General features: G+C 43.1%; 1 protein-coding gene across 1 annotated transcript in view; it reads right to left on the reverse strand.

Annotated features, from left to right (window-relative positions):
* LOC308144318 (plexin-B2-like) overlaps positions 1-21,434 on the reverse strand; it is a gene marked incomplete at its 5' end in the record, with an annotated part of 40,239 nt that extends 18,805 nt beyond the window's left edge. Inside the window, 19 exon segments of the mRNA XM_080515408.1 lie at positions 740-907; positions 3,220-3,417; positions 4,318-4,414; positions 5,305-5,487; positions 5,700-5,836; positions 7,014-7,119; positions 8,134-8,282; positions 9,052-9,230; positions 9,797-9,884; positions 10,104-10,199; positions 10,381-10,482; positions 10,802-10,913; positions 11,211-11,322; positions 12,769-12,928; positions 15,119-15,245; positions 16,631-16,731; positions 18,386-18,511; positions 18,622-18,804; positions 20,307-21,434. Of these exon segments, the coding sequence (XP_080371534.1) occupies positions 740-907; positions 3,220-3,417; positions 4,318-4,414; positions 5,305-5,487; positions 5,700-5,836; positions 7,014-7,119; positions 8,134-8,282; positions 9,052-9,230; positions 9,797-9,884; positions 10,104-10,199; positions 10,381-10,482; positions 10,802-10,913; positions 11,211-11,322; positions 12,769-12,928; positions 15,119-15,245; positions 16,631-16,731; positions 18,386-18,511; positions 18,622-18,804; positions 20,307-21,434 (3,552 nt within the window).
* Between the last annotated feature and the right edge of the window lie 381 nt (positions 21,435-21,815).

A 21,815-nucleotide genomic window follows, 5' to 3' on the forward strand; every position in this document is an offset into this window, starting at 1 on the left:
TGTCAGCGGGGATCTTGTCCTATTGACAGTCTGGTGGTGTTGCTGCTTCATGCAGCACTCTGCCACACAAATAAAACAACGGCTCACTTACAGCAGTCACCCAGAAGATATCATTGAATGTAATTAAAGCCTGTCGCTGCAAGAAAACTGTGGAACCGGTGAAAAGAAATGTCTCAAAACACACGGAGGACATGTCTGGAGAAGCAGAGTAAACACTCATAATGTCAGTGTACAACTCTGCAGTGCTGAAAATAGCTACATGACTTAAATACACATTTTTAAAAATATGACTTCTATGTCAATAGATTTCTGAGGTATGTAGTCGACCAAAATTTTGATTTTTCACAACCGAACCTCTGAAGAACTTCTAAAAATGATGAAGAGATGTAGAGTTAACCTGATTGACAATAAAAAAAATATCTGACGATGTAATAAAACATCGGGGGGTCTGGCAGTGAAATAAAAGGAGGCTTTGTGATTTGCGGTCTGCAAGGCCCGTCTCGTTCTCCCACAGTTGAAAAACTCTGGTTTCAACCATCTTTTAGTAGCTTGGATTCTAAAAAAAAGCACTTTTTTCTTCTTCTTCTGGATATGTTCATATTTAAAAGACATAATTGGAAGATGTCATGTCAATATCATGAGAATGTACAACCACTGTAAATAAACTGAAAAGGTATTTCTGATTTAATAAAAAATAAACAAATAAATAAATAAACGCCAGTTATTGGTCTGGTCTGACCATGAGCTCCAGCCGCTCGGCTCGTTGCCGTCCGGAGCGGTCGCTGGGCGTTGTGGACGCCGGGTCCAGGAACAGCTTGTCATCCTGAAGAGTGTTGACCAAAAACCTAACGTCGCCCACAAACGCTTGAGCCTCCTTGGCCGTCATGGCTCTGGAGAATCCTCGACCCTGCGGGGGAAAGAGCGACAGTGAGGCTCAATTAACCGCCGTCCAATAGACACATCAGATGATGAGCGCAGAAATCTGGAGGCATTTTCATTGGAAACGGGTGGAAATTGTGTAAAAGTTCTTCACTGTTCCAATGAGAGCTCAAAGTAATTAAAAAAAGATTAAGATGATATACTCATTGTAAGCACATGTCTAAGGGATTTCTTATGGGAGATAGTTTAGGCAGAGCTCCAGTCAATCCCACAGGCCCGCCATCGCAATACACGTCTGAGTCTACATCTATGTTTTCTATTATTCTAATGGAGCCTAGATTTGAAGGAAAAGTTAAGTCAGCTTCAGTAAACCAGTGCCGAGGTCATTGAAAAAGCCACCGATCTTTTTGTACAGACAGTTTTCCCCACTAATTTACCTGAAGTGTGTTTACCCAAACAACCATCAGAGGAAATACTAAGAAATCTCCAAACTGACATTAAGCTGTGAGAAAGAAGAAACCACATTTATTCATCTGACACACATTTCCTAAATAATAACCTTTTCTCTGTCTTCGGCTCCTCAGATGAAGAGAAGGTGTCCCCACAGAACAAAATCAATAAACCCCCATCAAAATAAAACCTGATAGCTGAAGAAGCAAACAACGGGGGCCGGAGTGGCGGCGTCCGGCCCTGGTGGCCACCCAGTGGACAAACCACTCACACACACACACACACACACACACACACACACACACACACACACACACACACACACACACACACACACACACACACACACACACACACACACTTCCACTCCTCATTGATGAGATTTGCTGCTGATTTTTCTTGTTTTCTGCTGTTGTTCTTTCAATGATCAAAATCATGTTTTTGTTCTTTGTTTTGTATAATTTTGTTTTTGCTTTTTTTTTTTGTCTACCTGCTAATTTATATTCTTACTAGAAAATCATGTTCCTGTCTAGAGAGAGCTGCTCAGGCTGGTTTAATCTCAGAACAGTTGGAAAATATTGGGATCAGTGTGATTACTGTAAAATAAAGAAATATATGTAGCACTATCAAGAGTATTGTATGTATCTCTCCACCCAGTCTATCTCTCTGTCTTTCCTCCCCTCTATCCTCTCAATCTCTCTCTCTTTCCTCCCCTCCCCTCTATCCTCTCAATCTCTCTCTTTCCTCTCCTCTCCTCTATCCTCTCAATCTCTCTCTCTTTCCTCTCCTCCCCTCTATCCTTTCAATCTCTCTCTCTTTCCTCTCCTCTCCTCTATCATCTCAATCTCTCTCTCTTTCCTCCCCTCTCCTCTATCCTTTCAATCTCTCTCTCTTTCCTCTCCTCTCCTCTATCCTCTCAATCTCTCTCTCTTTCCTCTCCTCTCCTCTATCCTCTCAATCTCTCTCTCTCTCTTTCCTCTCCTCTCCTCTCCTCTCCTCTCCTCTCCTCTCCTCTCCTCTCCTCTCCTCTATCCTCTCAATCTCTCTCTCTCTTTCCTCTCCTCTCCTCTCCTCTCCTCTCCTCTCCTCTATCCTCTCAATCTCTCTCTCTCTCTTTCCTCTCCTCTCCTCTCCTCTCCTCTCCTCTCCTCTATCCTCTCAATCTCTCTCTCTCTCTTTCCTCTCCTCTCCTCTCCTCTCCTCTCCTCTCCTCTCCTCTCCTCTCCTCTATCCTTTCACCCCCACCGGTCAGCAGAATTCCTCCACCTCTGACTCTGGTTTCTACAAAGGTTCTTCCTGTTAGAGGGAGTTTTTCTTTCCACAGTCGCAAACAAACCTGCTTGCTCATGTGGACATGTTGGGCTTTTCTATTTTCTCGGTTAAAAGTACCTAGAAATGACTGTTGTATTTAAAAATGTTTTTTTAATAAAAAAAAAAAAAAGAAGAAGTAGCAAACAAGGTATTCTCCTTTGTTTTCAGTGAAAAAAGCGTGTATTCAAAAGGAAAGTCATCCACTAAACCTCATATCAAAATGCTTTTTTCCTACCTAGTAAGGATGTAACATTGTGTATGCATGTCCCATGTGCCCTATTCATTTAATCACTTGTGACGCCGCAGGCTTATAATGCTGAAATGAGCACATGTTGACTGAATGCAAACATGAGCTGGCCGATTTGCACTTGCATAAGAATCACGCCAGTGAGTCTAAATGACAGAAAAGCTGCCGTTCCCATCGCTGTGGCGAGCAACGGAACTCAACCTCTGTACGTATGTGAGCGGGCGGAAAGGGAGAAATGTGACTCTCAAGTCAGGTAACGACCCCGTCGCTCTGAATTCCTTCACCTGAAGGGATCAGACAGGAACGGCGGTGAAGCGGCGGCCGTCACTCACAGTGACGACGATGATGCTGGTCTCAGTGATGACCCTGCTGGCCAGCTGGTTGAAGCTGGGGTCGGGGTGGTAGTGGAACGGCTCCAGTTCCCTCACGTAGTTGTCCAGCTGGATGGAGGTTGTAAAACGCAGGCTGCTGGAGCCGCCGACTGCTGGAGACTGAAACTGGATGACTGTGTCGTTCTTCTGGTCGGCGGTCTGCGCAGCATCAGAAAGGTGCCATAAAACAGACATTGAAGAAAAAAGAACGTGTGAGTCTGGAGGAGGCTGGAGGGCGAAGCCCGGTTTTGTGCGGAGAAAGTGGAATTGTACGTCTTTTCAGTCGCCCGATGGAAATCTCAATCTGCCAGCTTGTGATGAATCATGAATCGCTCCTCCTCTCACTTTCTTTCCATCACTTTGGTGAGCTGATATTTCCCGTCGCTGATTGTTTTGGGAAAACGACGATACCGTACAGTAGTTGTGTCTGCTTGTATTCTATTTAAGGTTAATTCGTCTTTTAAAACCCTCATAGATTTGGAAACAAGACTGGGCCAGTTCATGGACTAACTTTTAAATATAAATTAATTTCGAACAGGGAAAAAAAGCCAGAGACGCCTTCTTTGTGACAGATTAAGAGGCTCATGAACAGAAAGTGTGATCAATCTTCTTATCTCTGGGCGCCAACAGACCGTGGGAGTTTAGCATTTTGATCAATTGTTGTTTACCTGCTTCAATTTGGATTTCATAAAATTGGGAAAGTCAGTAAAGCTTGTATTTTTCTACGGTGACAAACTTTATCATGCCAGAATAACAACGCCGCCACTGCAGCTCTCGGGAACGTAACGCATAAAACAAAGCAAGAATCAAGACACGGTTTGACTCGTCTTCATGTGCTCTATGTGGAAATAGACTGAGAAGGCGACTGTGGTCCGGCGTTTCTCTTAATTAGAATTCTTGTCATTCTTTAAGAGTGGTGGTGGGCTGCTGAGCTCCGACAGAGAGGGGGGCAGGAGGAGGGGCGGATCATCAAAAAGAGAGAAACAGTATTGAAGTAAAGGAAACAAGAGGCGGTCTGATGTGTTGACCGAGACGCTGACAGATGACATGAGTCGGAACCTCAAAAGCCTCAAAAGCGTCGTCCCCCTGGATTCTCATGACGGCGGTCTGGATTAGGTCAAACCCGGAGCCGATCACCACGACGCTCCTCCCGCCGCTAAAACACATCAACAAACAACACATAAACACACGTGTTCCCAGAAACAAACAGGAAGACAAGCTCAAGGGGAGGGTTACGGGGAGAAAGAGGGTCTTCGTGGGGTTTTTTTTTTTTTGGTGCTTTTCAACTTAAAACAAGAGAAAAGGAAGGTTTATAAAGTGAAGCCTATTTCTTTTTTATAATCAATCTCAATTACATTTCTCCCACCACATGTGTTTCAGAGATTTGGGAAAAAAGTGGAGTCGTCTGGCAGAAACAACATCAGTCAGATTATTATCAGTCTATCATTCCTGTTTAATATTGCGAGAAATATTTCTCTCAAAAATCACAAGTCTGGATGGAGCGTCAGGGGGATCGCTAATGTACGGAGATGTCATGATGTGGACACCACGATTGAAGAAATTGGTGCTTCCTTATATAACAATGTCAAATCCAACATTAGCGAATCCAATTTTTTGGGGGGGAAAAAAGCTAATTGTTGATCAACTTTCTCTCAGGAATTAAATATTGCTTCACAAGAATAAACTGTCTAAAAAGTCCATGTTCTTTGCGTACCGACCTTTCCCTCCACAGTCGTCAAGCGCACATCGGAGGTTTGTTTGATATCAATCTTTTCAAAGGTTTTCAAGAAATGTCAGTCAAGACCAGAAATACCACGTGGTTCTCGAGGCAAAGCGATCAGGGAACCAGAAAAATGAGTAAAGTCCAGTGTTTGGAGCTAATGAAGGCGTGTTGGACACAGCAGAAGGAGTGAGCAGGATATCGTCACGATAGACAGAGAAAAACAGTTTTCTCGATGTGTTCCTCTGGATGTACAGACTGCAGGTGAAATAAAAGCAGCAATCAACATAAAGGGTGAATGCAAACAGCTGGTCTTTGTTCCTCACCAGACAAAGCTTCCTTTGGGGCGGTGGTCCAGGACGACGGGGTTTTTCCAGAACTGGAAGGCACTGGGGATGGTTTTGGTGGTACTCTTTCCGTACTTCATGGTGACGGGCAGCAGGTCGGAGGGCACCTTATCCGCCCGGTATTCTCCGGTCCTGCAGGTGATATTTTCCCCGAAGTGCTCCCTGCCGAGACGAGGACACAGCTCAGCACTCAGTCACAGGCTACAGGAGTGAGGCGGGGCGGTAGGGTGGGGTATGGGGGGGGGGCTTACTGTAGAACTTGCATGCAAAACAATGTTTGAACAACAAGTATCTCTATCAACTGGAGAGGCTGCGTTGAAACAGACGTGGTGTTGTGAGAGAGAATGACCATAACTGAGAAGTGAACTCCTCACACAGTGCAGTCCACCCCTCCGATGTCCACCTTCACGTCCTCCTTACTGCCCGTTTCCAGAAATGTCCCAGAAATTGTGACGAGCGTCCCCCCAGCTTCTGGGCCTCGGGCCGGTGTCACTGCGTCAGGAGTCGGGTTCTGGTGAAGGTGGAGAGGCAGAGTCGACAGATACATCGTGAATACATGGAGCTTCATCCCACCGAGAGAGAGAAACAGCAACGTGTCACTGACGGACCGTCCTTGGTCTGCTAACCCAGAGACACACCGTATCACAAACATTGAGACACACAGACTCGTTCCAAGCGCCACACGAGCAAATCGCTTTAGTTGAGCCACTGATATGAAAAGACAATGAAATAGATGCACACAGATGTGGACGGTCTAGTTGATGGCATGTCTTGTGATAGAAGGATCTCGGTTAGGGAGACGAGGGATCGTCTAAATCAGGGGTGTCAAACATGAGGCCCGGGGGCCAGAACCGGCCCACCAGAGGATCTAATCCGGTCCGCCATGTGATTTTTTATTTTATTTTTTTTAAGTATAAATATGAAAACTGACAGAGGCTGTTGTAAAAACACTAGATCGGCAAAAATGACATTCAAAACCAGAATTTCACCCCCGACATTAATGCATCTGTGGAGGTCACGCAACGCAACACCTTTCACAATAAAGGTGTCCAATTTATGTGAAATGATACATTAGACACGTAAACTCAAAACAATTTCCAGATGATGACAAATTGTTTTAATCCTGAATAAAAATACGATATCCAGATACAGCTGATTGGGTTTTTTTGTGTGAGTGTTTTATTTATTTTTTTGCAAAAATAATATCTGATTTCCTTTAATATGTATATTTCAGAAAAGAATGGCAAATTGTTGCAGTTACAAAAGAATCAAAAGAAGGAAACACTTTGCATTTGTCCATATCTGCAGTTTAATATGAGATGTTTGACTTGTTGGGCCTCCAGAGGTCAGATCAGGTGGATGTGGCCCCTCAACTAAAATCAGTTTGACGCCCCTGATCTAAAAGGCAGTTGTAAGACAGCTGTGTTTGATTGTGTAGAGATGGAAGCAGTGGACAAAACGGCAGGGGGATGAACTGGAGGTGGCAGAGGTGAGGTTGTTGAGAAAGTGAGAGAAATCTAAGTTCATGTATGGCGGAGAGATAACAACTATGCTAAAGATGGAGCTGCCAGCGAGGAGGATGTAGTGATGAAGGACATGCTGGTAACTGGTCAACGTAAGGGGACGAGTGGTATTTTCCTTTTCCAGTTGTGGAGACAAAGATATATTGTGAGAGTGTGCGTCCTTACCCTGTAGGTGAAGTACATGCTGGAGGTCCCTCTCTTCCCACCGCTGACCTCCACCTCCACCCGCCCCCAGCGCGACCCTCTGGCAGCGCCAACCTCACACACCACACTAAACACAACCACAGGAAAGAGCTTAGTGATGTTCGTCTACCAAGCAGTTCATTTGATTTATCCTTTTGCTAATTATTTCATGAATTACTCACGAAATTGAAATGGAAAATAGCCATTGGAATATTTTAGAACCCTAAGGGGAGGTTATCAAATTGATAGAAAATGGATCTTGACAATATCTTGTACTTTTAATTAAAAAAAAGACTGCAGTAGATAAGTTAAACTTCACTTTTTTGTCATGAGGGAAGGTTTAGCACTCGTTTTTCACTTTCCCCAATTACATTTACCCTGAGATCACACCTTGGGGTCACATGTTAATTTCCAACACTAATTAAGTCATCTCGACTGTTTTATTAAACAGGTAAATTAATTCTTAAATAAAACAATCAAAAAGTTACAATCTGATCGTCTATTATAATACATATAATATAAGCATTTTTAAAAAGTGTGATATTTAACAAAAAGTAGGTAAAAAAAGACATTCATTGAGGCTCTTTTTTACTCTATTTCCTTTTTAACCCATCATATCTCGTCATTTGTTCATTTACTTTGTAGATTTGTACCGATTTCTCTCCACTGTGTTTATCTTTTGTTCAATGTGTTCTATTTGTCCACACTGGTTCAAGTTCAGTTCAAATGTCTGAGAGGTGAGAGACTCACCAGTCTCAAAAGACGCAGCAGAAGGAATTTGAACGTGAGCCTTTAACTTGGAATGTCGTCACTTGTTTCATGTTGTTCTGTGTTGACTGAAGAAACTGTCTGAATAAGTCTTCCTCCTTTTGGCATTCCGTCTTCTAAAACAAGCCCCTGTATCTAAATCAAGCTGCGTCTGGAGACTATCGGGTCAATACTGTGGTTTCATCAGCTAATTAAAATAAAAAAAAAGAACTCCTCACAACAGATAAAACGTCTTCAAAGTACACAAAACCAGACTTTGTCTGAAACGTGTCGATAAAGGGTTTTCCTCCGAGCAGCGGGATTCCTGCTCGTAGTGCCTGTGTGCAGATATCACCTGGTGGAGACGGAGTACTTGTCCTCCTGATGGATGCAGGGCTCTCCGCCCACCGTGACGCTTTTAACGTCTTCTTTCTGGATGCCGAGGTCGGAGCCACGGATGGTGATGGAGACGCCTCCCGCCAGGGGGCCGAAGCGAGGGCTGATCTGAACGGAGAGGGATACAGGGTGGGAGGGGGCGGAGACAGTCGTTGTATTAGATCAGTGAGAAAATACACGAGATTTGCACCTTGTGTTGAAGCAGCTACTCCTCTGACTCACATACATACATAATACTGTACGAATCACATCCACATGCATCAGACCTGAGCCCAGAGCGTACCACTGACCCACACATGATACACAACAACATATACACCGAGGCTCCATTTAAACAGATAAAATGAGCATTAAGTGAGGATGAAAATTGAGCAATTTAAAGAATTAAAATACATAAATGTTGAATAAGGTATGCAGGCATCTCTATGGAGTTGTACTAAAGAGTATATGAGCTAAAAGCTACTAATACCATCATGATTTACTAATTAGCCTTTCTATTTAAATGGAAATAAACTCATTGAGACACTGAACATTTCATTCCATGACAAGGTCACTGAGTTATTCAGATTTATTGCGAGCGAGACATAAATGCCAATCCATGTCAGTGAAAAGCAAAAATGTTAAAGCCATCTACAGTATAATAATATACAGTATAGCCTCAAAGGAAGAGTCGGAGGGTGAAACACTGAGTGATTGCTCCTCTGGGGACCTTGAATATCTCTAAAGGTGCACGAGACAATCGACACATTCAAATTCACCCACAGGACTACAACCAAACACAGTAAAAGCAATTTGACTGTGACATTTATGTGCCAATATTACCACAGTTTCAGTCTAGAGACAAACACGAAGTGAGGATTATGCCGTTGCTACTCACATCAGTGATCTCGGGGTTGGGGCACTGGGCGTCGTTGGGCTCCCCGGACCCCTGCTGGGCGCACAGCCTCTCGTACACACAGGCCTTCTGCTTGCGGCACCACACACACCTGTACTTGGGTTCGGCGGTCCTGCAGAGACTGCAGTCCTCCCTCCCCACGGAGCAGTTGTACACAGTGACTGCGTGGGGAGAAGCAACGCTTTGCGTCAAACTCATGATCTCATGTGGAAAGACAAGAGGTCATTTCAAAGCAGCCAATAGTGTGTCGTGTCCGAGTGTGTGTGTTTCTCTGCACCGCCACCATCTCACTTCGTGAATGTGTTTCCAAATATTTCACTACATTTGATGTTGACTTCATCTTTTGACGTGAATTTTATTCTTGTTTTGATCATTTACTCATTTCTGTGACGCACGCTGAGTCAACGTTGTATAAAATGTGCTCAACAAGTAAGTATTAATAATACATTTGCCCTGCTCACGCTTAAATCTCTCAGCCTCAATAAATAAAATGCATTTTATGACAAAGACAGGAAGTTCCCTCTGTAATGTAAAATGTGCGATTATTTCCTGCCAATTCCTCAGGATCTCTCATCATTTCTGCCAAAAACCTGGTAGATTAACATGGTTACCAATTAATTTTCTGACTAATTTTGAACTGGAGATTAAAGGTTCAATGTACTAGAAGGCGTCACACTGGGACTCACAGCTCGCACAGAGGGAATTCTAAACAAGATGTCCACATTACCGTTCAGCGAGCTGTCCAGCTTCTTGCCAGACTCCTTGTCCTTCACGTAGAAAAGAACACTGGTCTCTGGTGACTTGTCGTAGGAAAACTAAGAAATTGGTAGAGAATGAATTATGAACACATAATCCGGTGATTAATGGCACTTCAGCTCTCGGTGTGGGCTGCCACTCCCTCCCGTACTCAGATCAGTAGATATATTTTACTCTTCAGGGTTATAGAAGTGCCACTTTGATAACTAAGACCACATTCTGAAGGCGACCTGGCTTGGATAGAATTAAAATTGATGTTTGAAAGAAAAGCCACTCACATTGAAGCCGCTGAAAGTGTAGAACGGACCGTCCTCAGACTTGACCTCCTCCTTCACATTTCTCATCAGCTCTGTTCCGATGGTGAAAACACGACCCTGCACAGCCGGACGGAAACAAAACAAAGGAATGTGTTGCGTTCTTTTAGAAACAACACATTTTCCCCGACACAGCTCGGCCCGGCTTCTTTCCTTTCTCAGGGCAAAGCCAGAAATGAGCCCTTCTGCTCACTGAGATCCTGATATGAAACCCAGACGAGCTTCCCATGAAGCACCTCACCTGGTGAAGGTCCACATTGATGCCCACGAAGCTGATCTGAGTCTTGTAGCCGACGGGGATCCACACAGGATGGGGGCTCTCAAACCGAGGACACTTTGCTCCCTGCAACGACATCGAAAACACTTAAAGTCCTCCTGCTTTTAATAGTTTGCTTTTCCAACAGTCCAACCCCTTCACAGACGCGCTCCTCTGGGGTGACACATACGTGGATCGCTCAGAAACCGGACTTGTATGTGGATATCTACCACCGGACAATATCTGTTAGTGGGATTTGTGCGTCTTATTAACCTTCAGGAGGGATGTGGCTTAAGCGCTGACGATTAAGTAAAACTTCGTCTGCAGTCTTCAGCGACTCTGAACCTGCACGTCCCACCAGAGCAGAGGGAAGAGTCCCCCGGCCTGCATGTGAACGATCCCTGACCTGACGGGGCTTGATGACGTGGGAGCCGACGGCGCCGTCGTCCACGTCACTGCAGGTGAGATCCACGGTGTTCCACTGGCAAGGCCACGAACTGGCGACGCACGACAGGCACCTGGAAACACAGAAATACAAGAAGTCATCAGCAAAGAACTGGCGAGATCGACTTTCTTTTTTTTGGGGATTAATGAAAAGGAAAGTGAGGCAACTTCCTGGGCTTGGTAATAAAAGGAGGAGAGGAAATGCAGGAGGTGCATCCAAAACTATCACGAATCACAATTTCCAGACAGAGCGCTGATCTCTCATCAAGTGTGGCGAAACGTTTACGTCAGCGACGTCAGTTGCGTTCAGAGTCAGTGTGTATTTTCTCCCAGTGACAGAGCAGACCTGACAGACGAGGAGTCAGACTCACGGTGTGTTTTCAGACGTCTTCGCTGTGGCAGCACAGTTGTAGAACCTGAACTCTCGCGTGGCGAGCTGCACGCTGTCGTTGAAAAATACCTCGATCGCCACGGCCACGAAATCTAAGGGAAGAGCCGGTTTAAAAAAAAAAAAAAAAAAGAAGTTAAAAGGTTTTGAAGAGGATACGAGTTTCGTGAACAGGAAGAGAAAACAACAACAACGAACCACCTGCAACATTTAAAACCATTTGTACAAATGTAGCACTGTAATATAAAGATCTCTGAAGGGTCCTGTGGCCTGAAGGCTCCGGCAACAACATGTTAGCAGTCCGTCTGTTTTTCAGTCTTCTAAGTTGTGAACCACAGCTGCTATTGGGGGCTTTGTCAGCAACATCAACATGGAAAACTGGAATAAGGGAAGCCTCGTCAATCTGAAGTAGCTTATTGGCATCAGAGAAACAAATATATACCGGAAAGTATCATTCATCAATCCACACTGTCTTCATTCATTCATTGAGCCTTGGTTCCATCTGTAATGCTTTCATTCCCGCTGTAGGAGTCTTTGCCAGAGGCTTTTAGTGGTGGACTGATGACATCATGAGCTCCCAGTACTTCCAGTATGCTTCCTGTCAAAGTCACTCACAATCTTGCATTTCTTCTTTTAACACCTTTCAGCATGTTGATTATTGCACTCCAGCGTCTAATTCTTCTGGTGCGTAACAATGGGGGTCACTAACTGCACTTGGTACTTTAATGATGTAGCTGCAGGAGATGTTATGTGGATCACGGCTCGCCGGCTCCTCGCTCCCTACCCCCAAAACTGTGTGACATTTACCGGAGCCGACCACATATTTGTTGTTACTTTTCATATTTGGTGTCGACTTTCTTTGCCCATGACTGTTCTGCTGCTGCCGTCCGACTGCAAACACAATTTCATGGTATTTCATTCACGTCGACAGTGATGGCATCTTAATGTTCCTCTATATTTTGATGACTAGAAGGCGAGATGGTAAACCACTGACACACATCTTCGCCTGATGACTTCAATGTTTACGTAGCTGTCTGTACCACACACACACACACACACACACACACACACACACACACACACACACACACACACACACACACACACACACACACACACACACACACACACACACACACACACACACACACACACACACACACACACAAAGTGAATGTGTTTGTGAGGAAATATCTTCTCTGCTGTAGGTGCAGATACTATGTTCACGCTATTAACGAAGTAAAATAAATACATACATAAATGTGGAAGGTTGCAAACGACACAAACTAAACTGAAGATTTTTTTCCCCCATTACATTTAAACAAACGAGATCCACATTCTAACTTTATGTCGTCAAACTGTCAGTGGAACAACCACATTAAACAATTCAGCAAAACAATCAACATGATAAAGCGAGAGCTCTTTTTTCAGCCATGTGCCAGTTCGTCTGGCACATAATCCAAATCCTTTGAAGCAGAAAACCCTTCATGCGTGGCTTGAAAGAGGACGACAAGAGGGCAGGTGAGTTAGACAGAGCGCACCTTTGTGCTCAGGTGTCAGCGGTACGTGTGAAGGTTGGGGCAGGTCACAGGAGAGGTGAGTGGAGTCCGACATAACGCCGTGGCTCCGGAACGTCCCGATGTGGCAGTGGAGCCGCTCAGACGTCCCGATCGTTGGAAGGGGGAGGATGTTGATGTTTACCTGTGCAGTGGGGGAAATCAAGGAGAGATACAAGAGTGTGATTTTTACTGAAACCAATGTCACATTTGATTTGGTCGCCATCAACATTTTGAAACTGATTCCATTTCCTTTCGTGCTCAAAAATCCCATGCTTTGATATTTACATACCATCCATATATGTGGCACACTATTTATGGGAATTAGGCAACATTAAATCTGGGATTTGTGTTGAATATATGTAGTAGGAGCTGGATTGGAGCACATGAAAATGGCCCAGTATCATATCAACATGATTATCATAGCAAAGGCTCCACTGTTACGTGTGATTGCGCCACGATATTTCCCTTGTTTTTACACGGTTGAGGTAAATTCTCTGATTGATGCACAATATCTAAACATGTTTAGTATAGCTGATGTTAGAGCTGAGAAACTGCAGGTGTATCTAAAACAAATTGAATATCATCGCTAAGTTAATTGTTTTGTTAAAGAATAGGGAAAAAAAAACATCTGGTCTTGTGTGATTTAACATGAAAAAAACATGTACATATCATAAATTCTAAATCAAAAAAAAGTAATTGATAGGTTGATTTCTTTGTGTTTGTAAGTACGACTCTGAGAGAGCATTCTTCCTTGATGGCTATGTTATGCTGATGGGGGGAGAAGCTCAAGAAATCTTTCACGATCATCTTATCAAACTGTTCCAGTCTTCTCGGAACTCAGTAACTTCTTACTCAGAACACAGTGGCGATTAATAGATATGAATCACTATCTACATAGAAACGTACGCAACACGAGCGTGTCGATGCCTCCACTGTGCGTCGCGGAATTTACTGCTGAAATGGAGAAACATCGTTCACTGCCTGCATCCGTGAAATCTGCTTTCTTGCTTGTGGACTAACTAATAATCCTGGAATAAATAACTGGGAAAAAAAAAAAAAGCCACATGAATTAAACCAGCAGGTGAGGTGTTTGCAGTGGGAGTGGCATTTACAGGCATATCTTATTTCAAAAGTGTATTTTGTTTTTTATTAATATATTTTTTGTGTTATTTACATTGAATGTGACTCAGTGAGTCGGTCTGTTTACAGCGGCCGCTACTGTCAAATAATAGTTTAATAACAGTTGTGAAAGACCGACCATAATTGTAAAAGGTTGTTATTATTTGTGTTATTTATATTTGCAATCTTAGTTTAGTATCAGTCTGGCAGAAGGGATATGAACGTTGCACTAAAGTGCCATTAAGTTCCTCATTGATAGTGATTGTCGTTGTTGTCTTATTGTTTACTGTTTACGTTGTGACAGTGTGATAAAACTCGTTCCCAATGTGAGGAACCGATTCCTGTTCCTTGTGTTGAATCTGGTCCCAAATCCCAATGCTGTTTCTTTTCTTGTGCTTTTTAAGAGGAACAAAAAGAAGAAGCATAAAATGAAGCATGCTTCTACTCGATTCTAAGCAAAATGTGAGCTTTCTGTTAAATGTGCTGCTTACGAGGTTTGAATAAAGAACAAATCCTCGGCCTCTAGTACCACACGGAACTGCAGATTTTTATTTTCCAGTTCCAATTTTGGTATAGTTTCTTTGCATCACGTTGAATCGTATCGTATCGCACCAAGTCACATCGTATCGCATTGTGCAGAACTGAATCTCCATTAAATTCATATCAAATCGTATGGAATTGGGAACAGGGGTGCATCGTATCACATCTTATAGAGATTCGTATCGAATCGTTGTCAGTGATAGAGATCCACATGTCTGTTCTCCATCCGTACATACACTGACTCACCCTCACAGCAATAGTAACACATCTAATGTATAAAAACTTTCAACAGTGAAACAAATGGTGTATAAAAACAGCTTTTCCCTTATATTCACTTTGTATTTGAGTCTGAAACGCGAGAGACTGTCTGACAGGAAAAGATGTGCAGTGGATGGAAATTCAGCAGTGAGTCAGAAAGGTTGTGACTGAAAGTGGAGGGAAAAGAAATTGGGCGAGTCGAAGTGCTCCATCTTCAGGTTGTGAGCAAAATCAAGCAGGCGAGTTAATAAGACAGTTTGGAGTTTCCTCCCTGATGGATCAATGCAAAGCACCCAGAGCTCGGGGTCTCTGGTTCAAAACCTAAACAGTTTAATACTCAGGCTAAGAAGCGTAGTTGTGCGATGCAGATGTGAGGTGAGTCACTAGAACAGAATGAAAAGCAGAGGACAAGTACCTTGTCAGTCTTTTTGCAGGAGAGGTTGGGGGGATTGAAGGAAGCGATGTGGACACACTGCTGCCCGGGGCTCCACAACCAGCCGTTGTTCTCCTCTGCCCGACGGCACTCAGACCTCCTGCTACACCTTCACATGAAGAGTGGACAACTCCCATGAGCCTCTGCTCCACAGCTCTCAAACCGATCTGGATGTTTTCCCAGGTGACTTCAAAAAGGCATGTTCATTTTTTTTTTTTTAATAATAATTTATGTATAGTTAGAAACAACATTAAAGTGAAATCACTGCTCACTAATTCTAAGACACTGCAAAAAACAGCCCTACTAGAAACAGGTCAATTTTGTCAAATGTTCTTGTTTTGAGCAAAAAAAAATCTGCCAATAGGGTAAGCAAATTTTAATTGTCAAGAATTCTTAAAACTCGCACAATAATCTCACCACTTTAGGACTGTAGGCTTAAAACTAGAACAAATATCGCAAGGTTGGCTCATAACAAGCAAAGAAAAAACCTGTTAGAAATATTTACTTAAAATGAGGGTTCTTCTTGCTTGATTAAGCTGACTTTAAGAATTTTTACTTAATTTAAGAACGTAATAAAGAGTTTAATTTAGTAAATTAAGCTCAAAATAGGACAAGCTCTCTTCGAACCAAACCATTTGTTTCTTGATTTAAGAATTTATCCTTCAATTCGAGAATAATAATGAGCCAGAAATAGCTTAGAATAAGTAACAATTTCTTCAAAAAGCGTCCAGAAACAAGCAAGCTTGTCTAAAATTAAGGCACCATTCATTCCTATGTATCAGATGATTTATTGAAACATCAATAAAAGCATTTTGTATGCACACTGTCAGCGTCCAATAAACAAAACAAAACAGGCAGCTGGTTTGCATATTATTAAAGAACAAGTTTACCAACATATGGGGAATATTTGACGAACATTTTCTCACACACCTTCATAATAACAATACCATAACATTATAGCCAGTATTCAACAACATAAAACGTCCAACGTTCAGGATAATTATTATAGTTTCAGAATAAATGTGGGCAAAACAAAACACAACCTTACCATAGCAGTTACTTTTATAGCTTTTATAATAAATCAAGAATTGATTGTGAATCAATCATGGCACAGTTTCACTTGATTATTATGATTGGAATGATTACCAACATCCATCATGCAGTGAAACAGTGACAAGAAATCCATAGTGTTGTAAAATCGCATCGTAAATTACAGTCAAACATGTTTTTGTTGTTATTGATTGATGAAACACAGAAAGAAAAATTCAACACAAGAAGCCCTGGTCTGATAATGTGCAAACAGCAACATGTCACATGACGTCGCATTGCATATTACTGTGGAATCAAAGGGATTAAAGGCTCCGAAAGCAACAGGAAAGCAAATAAGCTCAAAATCTATTTTTTGGAGATGGAATATAAACACAAGTATCTGTACGCGTGTTGGTTTGTGTGTGTGTGTGTGTGTGTGTGTGTGTGTGAGAATAAGAAGCTCACCTGCCCTCCAGGACACACCAGCCACAGTAAGGGTCCCTCAGTTCCACGCATGATTGGCAGTCTTTCTTTTGGAGGCACGTCTGCACTGGCAGCTTGGTGATCTGGAGTATTACGGCATGAAACATGTACGAAAGAGGAAGCATTTACAAGTACAGCTTGTAAAGCCGCTTAGTTTTGTTAAAGACTGAATAAGATTCGTACAAAAGTCTTTGCGCAAAAAACATTTATGAAACAGTTGCTGACGATGTCGAGCATCTAACACAAGAAGGAGCGGCACTGTGAACAGAGGCATCAGACACAAGGCAACACGACACTGCAAAGCGGAACATTTACAAAAAAAAACCTCACTAGAAACTGTAATTTTTAAATTTAATTAACTGCTGGTATAATTTTGAACGTGTTCTTTTTTATTATTCAATTAGTTCTATGTGTTAATGTTCCGTTAAAACATCAAGATAGATGTTTACTTTTCCGATATACACCGACACGTGTTTGGACGAAAGCGAAAGGAAACATTGACACATGTTGTTAATTACAGGTTTCTCTAAAATCACTTTGCTATTCTGGCTCACTTTAAGATCAATCTGGGCTGGAACTGAAAGTTTGGTATCCTTGGCCTGTACTGATCCCACAGCTTTCAAAAACAACAACTAACAATGAAAATAATCTGGCAATCAACTAAATGTACCATAAAATGAAATATGGCGTAAGAGTGTGGGGCCCCAATGTGTTTCTCACTTTTTTTTTTTGGAAATTGTGTTAAAAGCTGTTGCGACACTAAAAAAGCCTGCTTGGAGACACTATCTTGAACCGTTTCCTTCAAACATGAACGATTTCACACTTCCTCTGTTTATCAGATAGTCCTTGTTCCTTTTCTGCTGTCGACGACAGAAACACAGCAGAGCAAAACACGCTTTCCATTCCACACAGTTTCACAACACTTCATGTAGAACCCGCTCCGCTAGCCTCCGTTAGCCTCCATTAGCCTCCATTAGCCTCCGTTAGCCCAATGTGATCGAAGTCCAATAAAACTGCGCCGCAGTTCAGTCTTATCAGGCCACAAACAGTCCAGCCATATGTATAAGCCATATAAAATATGATACCATGTGAGCAGAGTCAACTACACAGCTGTACATTAGTTTGCTTGTTTAGCTCAATGACGGTCAATATTAATATGCTGCACGACTTTGCACAAGTACTTTACTTCTACAACACATCAAACGTACTAGTTCGTTTGAAACAACGTCCCTATACAGAGACAGTTATCCAATGTACAGCGAGGGTACACAGTAGCATGAAAAACATTTATCACAACAAAACATATTCCCGGTATGACACGCTTACAGAAGGTTACTCGGTATTTTTACAAAAGCAACCTCAACTGCTTCTTTTAATGCAGAAAATATATCGACTTTGTGAGAAAAACTAGACAGACGTGGACAGTGAACAGCTGAACTTTCCTCCTCTGTCTCTCAGCTGAAATAATAATAAACAATAATGAACCCGATTAAGATTAGAAACCACTTTAAACGCCACGACTTCTGTTTTATTCAAAGCAGCCATCGACACCATGAGGATACAGGCGTGCCACCACACCAAGAGCCTCCTTTCTACTGATTAAAACACATATTTCTCTCATAGGTGGGTTACAGTGATTCGTTCGGAGAGCTGCAATAAGCGTGGCGACCTCCACCCAGCACTGTGCAGACGTACTGTGCCTGATGCATGATGCTGTCATAATCCTGACATACGCACCTTTTTCTCTGTGGTCACATAGAGGTGGCTGTGACTGAGGTCGAAGAAAAGGTTCTTGTTGACCTGGTCTCCGGTGGTGTCACCGGGAACCTCGCTGTACACATCTGGATCTGCAGTCAGGTGCACCTGGGCAAAAAGGATTAAAAGATAAATAAATTCTAGTCCAGATGACGTCACTCCGGCACGGGAAAAGGAGGAATCTGATCAGATTATGAAGCATGAAGAGACGACTTCACCTTGACAACCTCTCCTTGATTGTTCCCCAAGAAAGCGACGGTGTGATCTTCCTCCACAGCGACGGCCACGGCAGTGAGAAGGCCCGGCCTGGTCAACACTGCCTCTGCGGTTAAGGCGAATGTTGGCTCGCTGGCCAAAGGGGAAGGCAGAAAGTCTGCACCACACTTGATAATGTTGCCTTGCTGTGAAAGGGGAAAGATAGAACAAAGAATGAGTTCTACTACGCAGTGACTGTTAGACATCCGCAGGTTTACTTTTTTTCTCATCACTCATTTACAGCTATTTACAATGGTATTTCATAAGCAGGTATAAATAACATGAATAATGATAATTTACACCATAGTTCTTGTGAGGATTGTATCCAAATGGCAGATGCAATTATTATTATTAGCTAGTTTGGAGCAAAGAGCTTAAATTAGCCCTCATGAGCTGGAAGTGATCAATGTATGTTCTGCATTGCTTCATGAGAAATTGAACTGCCAATTAGACAATGAGCTATAATCAAATAAATAAGGCAATGTGCTATTTTACTTATGAGTGACAATGATTTGTGCCACAAGAAAAAAAAAAGTGTGTGAGATTGGGAAGCATTAGAGATTTTTTTTTTTTGCTTTTCTTGTAAGTCTTGATGAAATATGATCTGACCAAAAACATTCAAACAGTCAAATGGTCCATGTTTCTAATGAACACACCCATCAAAAATTCAGTGCTGCGAGAAGAATTGCATCAATTCTGCAACTGCTTGAACCTCCTCAAGCAGCAAAACTCAACCAAACACTTCCAATAGTTGCTGACCAGACCTGCACAACCTTCAGGAGATGTGTGGAATTAGATTTCGGTACAGAAACGCTTCAGCTTAACCACGTTGTCAGAGTAATGAACAGCTTTCTATACAGTTCAGGCCTGGTCTCCACCCGGAGGTGGATTTCCCTCTTTTGAGTCTATTCTGCCGTAGATGTCAGTCCATGCTGAGGGCAACTGCTGTCGCTCTAGATTTCATTATAACTCCCTGAGCATTCAAGACGCATTATTTTTTTTCTTCAAATTATGACCAAAAAACACCAATAGCTGGACTGAACAGATCCCTACACTTTACTGACTGGCAATTTTGTGAATCTGATGCTACAACAAAGGTTTTCTGAGAAAGTGACATCATTCCAAGTATTGAAATATGCATAATGGAAAGCCGCAACAGTTATGCAGTAACCTGCACTCTCACGCTCTAAATGGCATCCAATGCATAAAGCACATATATAACAGATGGCTGGGTGGATCAATAACAAAAGGTATGCTTATTTTTTGCTCATTAAAAACATAGCTTACAATTGATCAAAGAAATCATGTTTGACTATACTTGTTACTTAAGATAGACAGATCAAATTCAGTTTTATGGCTGATTCAAAGGGTTCACATACTTCTTCTTGCCACGGTATTCTAAATGAGCTGAGGGGAATTGAGGAAAAAAACGAGGAGGAAAAATGTGCTTGACGGAACAAGATTTAGATGAAAGAAAACAAAGGACCTGCCAAAGAAAGTAAACAATGTGACACCAAAGTAAACTGTGCCACATCTGCGCATCATTGAACGTACCAAAGGGACTTCTTTGAAGCATATGTCACCTTCTCCCTTTCAGTTCAAAGAGACTCTTTTAAAGTTCACTTAACTGTCGGGCCAAAACACATACCATCCGTATTGATGTGCAGAATTCTTCTCTTTTGGGTGAGTAGGGGATGTACACAGCAGGTGTCCCGGAAATCATCCCGGAGTTTCCGTAGCACGCATTGATGATATCCGCCAGACGCTCATTGATCAAGTCGAGTGGGTACATGCAGAGAGCAGAGACGTCGTCGTGGTCCTGTGGGCTCGCCACCATGAACAGAACTTTACTCCATGACCCCACCTTCCCATACATCCCCGACTCAGACATGGCTCGTGCCAGCTCTTTTCCTGGAGAAGCCACGTGCGCAGCTTGGACTTTGTTGAATTGGTTATTAGGACCGCAATTTAACTGCAGCTCCGTGTGGGAGAAGTAGTGGTGGTCGCCCTCACAAAGACGAAGGATAAAGGTCAACTTTTCTTCATCCATACGGCTAAGAGTCCGAGAGAAGAGGAAATAAATGTAACCATCTTCTTTGAAGGCATGCCGGAAGTCGTGAAAGTACTGGGAAATGAACCCCGTCGTCTGTAGCGTGGGTGCCTCAGTGATGCTCTCAAACACAATCCAGTCCTGGAAGTCCTCAATGATCCGTGTGCTGATGAGATTTTGACTGTCCAGGCTTCCGTAGCCCTTCCCAACCAGAAACACACTGAATGTGTGTGAACCTATTGAGCGGCTGGACATGACCCCCACCACGTTGACATTGTCCTCGATGCTTGCCACATACGTCCTCTGGCCTTTATTGTCACTGTAATACAGCTGCTGCTCCACATTGGAGAGGTTGAGGAGGGAGCAGATGCCCCGGTAGCGACTGCCGCACGCTATCAGGGAGCCGTTAGACGGGTGAACCAGCAGAAGCTTGTTGAGGTTGGGCATGAGCGTGGTGTCATAGCAGGCTGAAGCCGGGGGCGTGCAGGTCCGGGCATCTTCTCGGGGGCCCGTCTCGGCCCGGGCCTGCTGGCGGAGGTCCTGCCCCAGCTGAAAGATGGTGTTGACAGCTCCCAGGTAGATGCGGCCGGTCTGCGGGTCCTGGACCACGTTGTTAATGGGGGTCTCGGAGGTGAACTCCACGACGAGCTGGTTGCTGCCGTCCTCCTGCGCCGGCCACACCGACCGGCAGAGGACGAAGAGGAGAAGCCAGACCCCGCTTGCCATCTCTGGAGGGAAGAGAAAAACAAAAGGTTTTTTTTTGTTATTAATGCAGTGAACATGTGAACACGCACAACGCAAGAAACAGCAGGCGGTGGTTTCAATAGATGCTTTAATGGATGTCCTCTTCATATGAAAGGATGAAGCTCAAGGAGAAGACTTGTGTCTTCCTGAGGAAAAATTAAGTGTTTTGAGACGATTGTGTTGTACTTGGTGCTACATAAATCCTTTTAAAAAATGGAATTGTAAAGTGCAGCCAATAGTTAAGTAACACATGGAAAAAGTGCTGAAAACATGCTTCTAACTTAAATTTCTGCCAGTTTAAGCCATGCTAACTTCTTGTTGACTGCAAAATGCCGGATCAGCATCATAGTTACTTGCTGGGGA

The sequence above is a fragment of the Blennius ocellaris genome (assembly GCF_963422515.1).
Source record: "Blennius ocellaris genome assembly, chromosome: 19".
In the NCBI taxonomy this organism is placed as follows: domain Eukaryota; kingdom Metazoa; phylum Chordata; class Actinopteri; order Blenniiformes; family Blenniidae; genus Blennius; species Blennius ocellaris.